This window comes from Pagrus major, chromosome 17 (assembly GCF_040436345.1).
Source record: "Pagrus major chromosome 17, Pma_NU_1.0".
NCBI lineage: Eukaryota > Metazoa > Chordata > Actinopteri > Spariformes > Sparidae > Pagrus > Pagrus major.
In genome coordinates this window covers 13,785,631-13,796,897 of record NC_133231.1, presented here as the reverse complement: position 1 = coordinate 13,796,897, position 11,267 = coordinate 13,785,631, and the positions used below count along the sequence as shown (strand labels likewise).

The 11,267-nt window shown below is 41.6% G+C and overlaps 1 protein-coding gene across 2 annotated transcripts in view; it reads left to right on the top strand.

Moving 5' to 3' along the window:
* Positions 1-767: 767 nt before the first annotated feature.
* Positions 768-11,267, top strand: part of deptor (DEP domain containing MTOR-interacting protein) — a 30,748-nt gene continuing 20,248 nt past the window's right edge. The window contains exons 1-4 of one of the 2 annotated variants that reach the window (XM_073484804.1): positions 768-1,131; positions 1,359-1,451; positions 5,874-6,052; positions 6,714-6,837. In XM_073484804.1, coding sequence (XP_073340905.1) covers positions 1,118-1,131; positions 1,359-1,451; positions 5,874-6,052; positions 6,714-6,837 — 410 coding nt within the window. In that variant the 5' untranslated portion in view covers positions 768-1,117. The remainder of the gene's footprint in view (positions 1,132-1,358; positions 1,452-5,873; positions 6,053-6,713; positions 6,838-11,267) is intronic. The other variant, XM_073484805.1, reaches the window with a different exon arrangement.

Sequence of the window (11,267 nt, the reverse complement as noted above, 5' to 3'; positions counted from 1 at the left end):
AGTATCAAAAGTAGAGGTAAAAGGTAAATTATACATTTACATGTATTTATGCAGGCCCATTATAGGATCCAATAATCAGCATTTTTAAAAAATTTTTTAAATGTATGAGTTATGTTTGGGTCAAGAAACGCAAAACATGACCGAAAAGGACATTAGTGTCTAGTTGCACAACATAATTCTATAATATGATGTTGCACACGTGTTTTTGTTTTTTGTGAGCTGTATATATCGTATGGCTACAATGACAAGTTTACAGTGGTCATTACATGTCCATCTTGTTTGATTTATACTACTGAGTAGACAATGAAGTCTCGCTAATATAACAGAGAAAACACTATAATGCTGACTCACACACGATCCTCCAGAGAATCAGTGATTAAATGTTCAAAATTCAGATTCAGGTTTCTGTACACTCAGCCAGAATGATCCTGTACACACAGCCAGAATGATCCTGTTCATGCTATCAGCAGTTTTGCCCCTCAAAATCAGACCAAACCGTGAAATCAGTGGGTCAAGGATGGAAGGTTTCACCAGTTCATAGAGCTTATAGAGTTTTTGGTCTGTTTTTAAATACACCTTTAATGGAGAAAGGTCCAGAATCTCTGTTGCATAATGATGCATCCAACCCATCCCACCCCTACAATTCATTCCTGGCCCAGGCGGTGAATGAATCGCGCGCACCCTCATGCATCTGTAACCCCGCCCCCTCGGTTAACTCCCCCAGTGACGACGGCAGAGTCCTCCCAATGCGGGGGCTTTGTGGATGGGCACTGGCTGCACCGTGGAGAAAAACGTGCATCCATCCCGTGTGGTGTGTCAGTGACAAACAAACCCCAGCCAGCGAGCGGAGGAGCGGCAGGCTGCTCTTCATACAGACGTTACATCAGCAGCAGGAGCGGATAAATAGAGGGATTCATGAAGGGAGTGCTGGATGCATGCGTGCATTGATGAGTGTGTGCAGTCATTTGGAGGTTTTTCGAGGAATTCAAAGTGGATTGAGGCTGATGGAGCTGCTGAGGCTGGGCTGGGACCTCTGACTGGCTTCATTGTTGCATGATGAGGATGGATTAATTCTCCACTTTCACTTAAAGGAATATTTGTCTTGTTTTCGCTCTCCATGGTGCTCGAAGGGTAAGAAAATAAACCAGGTGTGAGGGCATTGTTTACTCTCAGAGATCATCACCGCGTGGATACTTGCACGCCTTTGTTTTTCACATCACACCCTTCCTCTTTCTGTGTGTTGCTGCACAGCATTTAAATAAAAAAATATTATTGTTATTATTATTAAAATGCAAGACTAGTGTGATGTCTTTGTGTTTGGCAACAACACACCCCGGGTCTGTGCCTTCCTGTGTTAGCAGAGAGATGGACGGGATCGGGAACACCATGCAGAAGAAGGCTGCAGAGCTGGAGCGGCTGGCCGAGGTGCTCGTCACCGGAGAACAGCTGAGGTAGGTCGGGCAGGGTCTCCACTGACACTGGGTGTGCTGAGGGTCACACATTGAGGGAGATTGAGGCATTGATGATCTGCAAACTGACCCACAAACCTTCCATCATGAGCACACTTCGTAAACAACCAGAAATCATCTTTGCTTGGTTAGTTTTCATGCTCAGTCTTGCATGTTGCTGTGCCCCAGATCAGAAGGATATGCCAGGACAGGGCCCATCAAATGAGACAAGTGGGTGGTGCAAGCATGACAGCAGGTTAATGATCATGCATGTAGCTCTCCCTCACTGCAAACTGGCAGAGCAGGCAGGTTCGGCTCCACTGCAGCAGCATGCAACGCCAAACAAAGGCGTCCACACATGCACAGCCCTCCCTGCGCAAGCTGCTGCAGGAGCCTGTTTTGAGGAGTGGACACATGAGTACTTTCTGTCCAGTAATGCAGTGAGTGCCCTTTGAGCTGCATGGGGAATTATCAACCTGCTAACCCTGTATCATTATCACGCCCCACCCATTAGGCAATTGTACCAGTAACCTTGGCAGTGTTGTTGACATGCTGCACCCTTTGACCTACTGTACAGAAAGAAAGGCCCCGTAACCCCGGTGGCTCACACTCCCAGCAATGAATAGAGGCTCAGTAGGTAAAGCATGGCATCAATGCCTGGAATTTCAGCCCCCCGCTGAACTACGAGGGAAAATATGCGGCTGAATTGTGTTTTCCAGCTGGGCGGTACAAACTGAGTTAGAGCTTTGTGAAGAAGTACACATTCATCACTTCAAGAGATTTAGTTTGTGTCTCGACTTACTCTTCTGTGTTCCCTTGCTTTGCACTGGTGTGTTTTCCTGTTTCTCATTGTATATAGTGTGCGTGTGTGTCAGTGTCCTTGGCATAGCTGTGTACTGAGGCTGCCAGCTGGCAGCGTGGCTGGTGTCATTGAACAGCGGGTTGGTCCGGGTGGCTGTCCCAGAGTCCTCTGTCTCTGAGACGCTGCTGTTCCAGGGGAAAAGGACTTGAGGTTGTGACATACAAGGCTCACTCTCTCTCTCTAAATTTCTGTCTGCCTCTTTTACAGACATAGAAGTCAGAGCGAGAGCTTTTTAAGAGGCATGGCTGTAAGGATGGCAATGTCTTTCTGTGGGTGGTTCCCGCACTTTGCCCCCAGACTAAAATATCTCAACAACTTCTGAATGAATTGTTGTGAAATTGTGTCCAGACATTCAAGGTCCACAGAGGATGGCTTGTTTGGACTTTGGTGATCCTGTTGCTTTTCATCTCAAGTAAAAATTTGAGTGAAATGTGTCAATAAATGTCAGATGGATTGCCATGAAACTTAGTACAGAAACTCGTGTCCTGTTCAGGATGAGCAAGAACATCGTCAATTATACAACCCCGATTCCCAAAATGTTGAGACGCCGCTGCTCCTTTTTTTGGACCGCCTCAGAAATAAGATGGTTGATCTGAAATGTTTGTCATCATGTTCAAAGCACTGCTGTGCCTATACTGTCTACATATCCATTAGCATGGCTGAAGTCTTGTTATGTTGTCCAGTACAAACACACTCTTGACAGTTAAATGAAAAGATGCTCTCCCTCAGTGTTTAACCGTGACTCGACGTTTTGTGAGCAGCTGTATTCATGAAAATAAAATCAAACCTGATAAGAAACACTGCTGGTATAAAAGAAAGGAGTGTACCTGATCAACGCCTTTGTTTGATCAGTCTATCACGAGTCAAGCTCGTGGACCAAGAGTGACATACTTCCTGGTACTGATAACAGGACACTGGCTGTTTTTAAATATCCTATCACTCATTTGTGTCCTATTATGTTGACTACTCGTATGTTGGAGCAGATGTGCCTCACGCAGAAGGATGGATACCATAGCACACAGACAGACAGACACACGCAGCTGCTGTAGTAAGTCCTGTGACCAGTTCATAGTTGTGAATAGGCCGTTTGTTGCACCATGGCAGACTGTGATAGAGAGTCAGGCTTGGTGAATGTTTCAACTTGGGACTCTGCATCATCGTAGTCAAACTGGGAACCAGAGACTCATTCAGAAACAGTCCGGCTTGCCATCGTTAGATCCCCTCATATATACAAATAGTTTGTTTAGAACAATAATGTGGATCGGATATATTTTTCTGCAAAAAAAGGTATAATTTCCACTTTAAAGTCCTCAAAAAGTCATCGACTTCTTATACCTTATTAAAAATTCCAGAGTCTGTGAATATGCAAATTTCTGTTTTAGATGTCTCCTACTTCATCAAGTCCATTCTCAGTGTATCGTCACTGGCGGCTTCATGTTTCTACATCACACTTGTATAAGTTTCAAATTAAAAGAGGATTGGCTTCCAAACTACCGGTGATGTCACAAATCATACTCATAGACCCGCCTCTTAAAAATCAGATTTTCACTGAGCAAGGAGAAACTTTCCATTTTCAGTAGATGAATGTGAAAACAGCCTTCTAGTGTCAACCTCTGCACATACACCATTCTACACAGTGAAGCTCAAACATTCAACTGTAGGAACAAGAAGGAAAAACACATTTTTGACTGGAGAGGGGCTTGAAGAAAAGCTATCACAGAGAGTCAGATCACCTCCCACAACAAGTAGTCTGACACCTGAGCCTCCTATAAAGACCCAGCAGGATGGATGATTTTGCTTCCAGCTCGATGATTTATGGGTAGATTAGACTGAAGCTGAGCCGAGGAGGAGGAGAGGATGATGCTCGCCTATTTGGAAATGAGGTCTGTAACTTGTTTGCCCATCTCGAGTCTTGGCAGAACAGTATGTTGGTACTGACTGAGGCAGGCTTGGACCGGGGCTGTCATTGCTAATCCGGAGTGATGCTAGCCAGCTGCATACAGACTCAGCATGGAGTGGAGTGAGCAAGCTGCAGGAAGCCTGGCTCAGACTGTGGTGGGCTGTTTCACAACAGTCAGGTTCACAAAGAGGTCACCTTGATGATGTGAAACGAGCATCTAGGCCAGCTATAGAAGCACGTGAGGGTTGTCATGTCATCGAGTAGAATAGTCCCGTTATAAATCCCTGCGGGCGGTCTTTGAATAGCTTCACCTCAAGCCTAGAGGACTGATGTGTTCTGTCCAGTATACAGTAGATTTGACCTTGTATGAGTGTCCTGTTTGTTCTTATGTAAATCATGTTTTTTTTCTTTATGGACAAATTTATGACAGCTGGCATAACTAAAACAGGGAATGACCCTTCAGAAAGTGTTTTACAAGTGATTGAAAAAATGTAGGTTGTTGAAAAAAAAAATGGATGTAGAGACTAATGCACACCGAAAAACAACCATTGATTATAATGAAAGGGATGTATGTAACAATTTGTAACAATTTACATGTGTCAATCACTTTTTTGTTGGCCATATGTGAACCGATTGTAACGTCACGTGAAAATGGGACCTGGACTGGTGATTTCTTTGTGAAGGATGCTGGTCGGATTTTCTGCAACAGTTCGAAGGATGTGACTTTACGCACGTTCCCAAGTGTCTCTTCTCAGTTCCTCTCTCTCCGGTCCAATAACAGAGCAACATTGGGTCACGTTCGTTTAGATATGGAGTCCGCTGACATCAACTAACGACCTGCTTCCAACACAACACAGAAATTAAACAGAGCTCTTATAAAAAAAAAAAAATAAAATAAAAAAAAATAAAATAAATAATAATAATAATAATAATAATAATAATAATAATAATAATAATAATTATTATTATTATTATTATTATTATTATTATTATTATTATTATATTATTTCAAAGTCAAATAGGATAAAATAATTTGTGATGATCAACAGTAAAATGTTTATAAAACAGAACTGAGTAGATAATTACCTCTGGCCCCCTTGCTCTGATGACCAAAATCAGGCAGGCAGATAACAATACCAGCTGTTATAAAGTGGAGGGGAAATGATTTGGGTTACATTTCCTACTTCCTACTTCCCTCATTCCAGCCCCCTTGCTTGAACCAAGTTTTCGTGGCTGAATCTTGCACAGTTGTGACACTATCGTGTTGACAACAGTAAGTCCACAGACATAAAAACACCTTGCAAAATACTCAAAATTGCTTCTGTGTTAGTTCCCCATACAAAAGGTGTCAGCAAGAACACATTTTGCCATGACAGGTAACCAGTGTAAAGACTTTAAAAAAGGTAAATGTGTGGTCTCCTTTTGGTGTTTGTCAGCATGCAGATTCATTTTGAATTGATTACTGTTGATCTATTGTATTCTTTGGTAGACCGGAAAGGAGAGTGTAACCGTAGTCTAGCCGGCTAGTTAGGAAAGTGTGCATTAGTGTCTCTGTGTTGCTCATTTACTCATTTCTTTTGGTGAGAAACTAAAAGTACAGCATTGATGTCATTTTTAAGGAGTCATGTTTTTACTCCTCTGTGGCTTGTTTGCATCCCACCAGGCTGCGGCTCCATGAGGGGAAGGTGATCAAGGATCGGCGGCACCACCTGCGAACTTACCCAAACTGCTTTGTGGCCAAGGAGCTCATCGATTGGCTGATCGAACACAAAGAGGCCTCAGAACGAGACACGGCCATCAAGATCATGCAGAAACTTTTAGACCAGAGCATCATTCATCACGGTGAGACACAGCTGTGTGTGTATGTGTTTTCCATTTTATATAACAGCAAGGGTCTCTCTCTCTCTCTCTCTCTCTCTCTCTTTCTTTCTTTCTTTCTTTCTTTCTTTCTTTCTTTCTTTCTTTCTTTCTTTCTTTCTCTTTCTTGCTTGACATTTTCTGGGAACGATCGATGCCTCTTAATAGATGAGTCCTCAAGTCTCCCAGCCAATTTGGCTCGAATATAGCATCCCACTACCTGTTTCACAGCAGACAACGAAAACAGAGACAGAAAGAGTTTATACAGAGCCAATTCAGTGTTAACACATCCCAGCTGTAGATTTTCTGATTTTTACAGATGTGCAGATTTTACAAACAAAAGTGTCTCTTTAGCTGACAGTTGGATAAAATTGAAGTATGCATTTTTCTGTCAAGTAAATCAGCAATGTGTCAGAGTCACCTGAGTCATGCACAGCTGACAGGTTTGTGTGTATTTTAAGTCCCTGCATGTTGCTAATGATACTAAAATATCAAGATACGGTCTAAGAAAAACACAGTGGTTGTCTGCATTAAACGCTCTGGTTCTCATCAATCTGTTAATAACAACCTTACTTTGCTCTTGCTTTTTTAAATCATCATCATTGATAATAAATTGCTGCCCTCTAACCTTTTTGTGTGTTTTCAGTGTGTGACGAGCACCGGGAGTTCAAAGACATGAAGCTGTTTTACCGCTTCCGGAAGGACGACGGCACGTTCCCATTGGACAGTGAAGCCAAAGTCTTCATGAGGGGGCAGAGGATCTATGAGAAGTACGAGCACACACAAACACACGATATAACACAATCGCAACCACTAAGTCAGGTTCTTCCAAGTGAAACTATGAGACTGATCGAAGGAAACTAAAGTTCATACAGTTGCGTAACCGAAACAGAAATTTTCCAGGCATTTTATTTCTTTGCATTTTTGATTGATTTTCTCCCCCATCCTTTCAGAGTGTAGCTTTAAAGGAACTGTTAAATTTTTTTGCCAAGGGTTAGATGAGAACAGTGGTATCACTCCCATAGTTGAGCGATAAATAGGAAGTTACAGCCAGTAGTTGGTTAGCTTAGCTCAGCATGAAGAAAGAAGACATGGGAAACAGCTGGCCTGGCACTGTCCAAAGTTCACAAAGTATGCTTCCAGCACCTCCAAAGCTAATTTATTAACATGTTAGTGCTTCTCTTTTTTTTGTTCCAAATGAAAACTTAATGGTAAAAGCTAGAATAATATCCATGCTAGTCATTTAGTTGCCAATCCTTTGCTAAGCTAAGCTAACCAGCTGAGGGCTACAGTTACATGTTAACTGTACAAGAAAGCAAATGACTATTGTCTAATTTGTGATGTGATAAAAAGCAGCAAAAATCAGCTGATAGGTGCCTACACCTATCAGCTGATTTCTGCTGCTTTTCTTGGCTTCTAAAGTAAAAAAACTTGGATGTATTTAGCACGTAGTACCAGGTCCATGAAGCTGTCAAGGCTTTTGTCATACGAAAATGATAGACTCAAGCCAATCAGGGTCAGAGTAGGGCAGGTCTTGGAAGAAAACCAATGGGATCCATAATAACGCTATCTATTGTGGTGAGAATATTGGTGGCAGTTGATGCAGAGCAGCTAGCAGTCTTCATTCATTAAACATACTTACTGGTTCTTACCTACACTCATGACAAACTAATTCTTTGACCAACACACAGCTGCAAGATGTTTATCATAGCTGATAGCAAAAGAATGAAGACAAACCTAGTAAGCACAGACAGAGGAGTAAGTCAGTACACTTATTAAGAAATCAATTCATTAAGTTGCATGATTTGGTGCACTTGATTTCAATTCTGAGAGAAATACTGATTGCTTTTAAGATAAAAGGTTTTCCTCCTCAAAGATGCTACTGGTGAAGCTTGTTGATGAGATCAACAGTGAACAGTTTGGTGCTGTTTGAACTTTTAGAAGTTCATGGCCACTTGGCAAACAATAGCACATGCCATCCATGTATTTCCTGCCTTCCTCTTTGTGAGAGTCACTGGGTCTCTCTGCGGCATGCTTATTGAGTGCATTTGAAATTTGTTTGGCTTGTTAATTTGATTCCGTTTGATTAGAGAGTATTGAGCTTAACTGGTTTTAATCATGATAAAAGCATGGAGGCATAGGAAAATCAGAAGATATTGGAAACATCTTAACAAAAGATGACTCATAGTGTGTTCCCAGGGACAGGCTGGATTTAGAGTAGGTCAGAGGACTCCACTAATGGGGCTGTTTTTGTTTGTCATCAGCTTTGTACCCATGATGCTGTTGTTCCAGTAGCGATGAGACTGATCATTTATACATTAGCCCTAGTGTTCCTCTGTGTGGGCCAATTTCTCTCTTAACTCTACAGTTTTGGATTTCCGCACGCACTCTGTGTTTGTACTTATTTGGTTGTAAACACAGAGATACACACTTGATGTCTTTTGTCACACAGCTTGACTCCCTTTTTCCCGTCTCACACATCCTGCCACCTCTTTGTCACGAGTAAACTATATTTCTGCGCCCCTCTTAACACATACACCGTGACACCCTTATAAACAGAGACCTATTTTTCATCGTCTGTTTGTGAACCAGCATGCACACACTCATAAAAACACACAAACACACAGCAGTTGCATAAGAGGAAGAAATAGTCCAAGGGGAGACATCTGTCGTCTCAGCACTCAAAGCTATGTGTTTATGTAATCACCATGGTGCAGCCCAGGACACACACACACACACACACACACACACACACACACACACACACACACACACACACACACACACACACACACACACACACACACACCTCAAGCTTGCTCTGGTGGTTGCTTGCTTGCAAAGTAGAGTTGCTTCACGATTACACTTACAGCGCAAGTAACAGTCCGACAACATAAAGAACCATCCGTCTGTCCCTTGTGCTGGAGTGCAAAGTGCAAAAATATCCATCCTGGAAGAATCATTGTTCCTGCTGCTTGTTTTCATAATTGCACACAACAGTTACTTCAGTTCTTTGGTGAGAGGTTTGCAAAGATTCAATTAAATTTCACTACTTTTAGAATGAATGAGATGTTTGTCTGGGTTTCAGGATACCCTGGTAGAGCTGGGCAATGTGGACTTTTTAGGTTATATCGGGATTCACAAAATCTAGCTTGGTATTTTGAAAATTCCTCAGAAGCAGTTCATAAATACTATGACTAAATCAAATCTCTTGGTACTTTCAGGAAATATGAACAGATTAAGATATGTTTAATAAATAAACCTCATCTCATCTCATCTCATCACCTTTATTGCCTAAGTGTATTTTGGTGTAAACTTTAAAGCTCTTTTGGGATGACTATGTAGGCCCTCGGTCAGTCCACAACTTTGGCCCAGACTGAAACATCTCAAGATGGATTGTCATGAACTTTGGTACAGACAGTCATGCTTCTCATGATAATGGACATGTTGTGCCTCAACTACCCTTTTTTGTGATTTTGATTCATGATGCTTGGAAGTTTCAGTTCTTGAATTTCATGATATGTCATTGCTGGTGGACAAAGGTGGATTTAAAAGTGTGTTAAAAGTTAGTTCAAGCTATTTTTTGACGTGACACACTGCAGCATCAGCTGGTGGTGAAAGACAACATGGTCATGGTGAGGCTCCATCACTTCTATGTGTCCTTGTCCTTGCTGGAATGTCAGTACTGGATTGTGCCTTCAGCAAAAACACATACAGTGCATACATTATAAACTCTATGACTATATACATCAGGTACTCTTTAACCCAACAGTCAGTTTCACTTCTAGTTTTTCCAACAGCCCTCCTCCTTGCACTCTGATGCTGTCAGCTGTCAAATCACCATACACAAACGCAAACAAACAAACCGCAGGGAGGCATTTGAAACACTTGTTATGACAGCATTTCCCAGTCGACAGGGTTAGTCAGAGAGAACAATGTTTTGTATTGTAAAGTATTGTCGACTGTTTACATGCTCAATGCTTACACCTACAATACATGGTCCAATAGATCCACAGTCTTCTGTGTTGGCCTCACCAGGGCAGCTGTGGGTTGTGTGCATGAATGGCAGCTCGGTAGTAAGGAAGGTTCAAGCTTTGCTCTTTTCCTTCCGTCAGCATTGTGGTCAAAAGTTCAATTTTCTAGTCCTCTTCTACTTCTCTCTTGTCTTGTGCACACGTCTTTACTTTTGCATGCAAGAGAGTGGTTCCTTTTGTCTTTCAAGACGAGGAAACACCTCCGTTTGAAACTTACAAAGAGTCTTTCATTGCTGAGGCAGCGCTCTCCTTAAAGGGCCATACTGGCGGTTGTGCATTATTTAGCTCATTAACTACAAATTGCATACACTTAACATTATTGGCCAACATTTCTCTGAGTTCCTGGCGTCCATCACAGACATCTGTTTAGCCTTTTTCTGTCTCTTAAATACTGGTTTATCATGTGTTACACAGACATAAACTAAAGAAAGACGTCTATGTCACTGCAAGGCTAAGGCTAAATTACAACTGATAATGGCTGGATAATTGCATTAGCTCCTCTCTACGCTTACGAGTGCATGCCAACGTTTCCATGTGACTAATTGATGACTAGAGGAATGTGTTTGGTTATTTCAGTAGGAAATCCAATATACAGGGTTATTAACAAAGGAAGTTTTACTATGAAGGCATTTGAACAATTCATGTTTTAAATAGGCTAGATTATTTGAAGGTCATGCTAATCTGTACTGAAAGTCCTGATAAGTATATTAAGAAGTGTTATCATTCATTTGAAGGGCCATGAGGTCACTGTGACCAAGATTTGACATGAAAATAATAACTAGTAGTGTTTGCAGGACATGTATTCTGCACTGTTTGTGTAGCAGAAATACATAAAGAGTCATTAAGCTGTGAGGTGGCCACGATGCAGCTGAATGGGGTCATGAAGTGGGAAATTGTGTCAACATTCTGAGATGATGGTCGTATAGAAAATGGCCTGTTTTCTAAATCAGGGTTCTGAACTAGGTATAGTATTTTTTTAATTACATTTTTTCCTTTCCCCCAGAGAATTCAATAGCTACTGAGACCAAACCAACGGTAGTATCTCTGCTTTTATTATAAAAAATCTACCTTGCTAAAAGAAAGTGGAAGTATAAGCACAACCTTTCCTCTGTAAATGTTTTGCATCATTTACTTGGTTCCTAATATGATAATCGAGTCTCTTAATA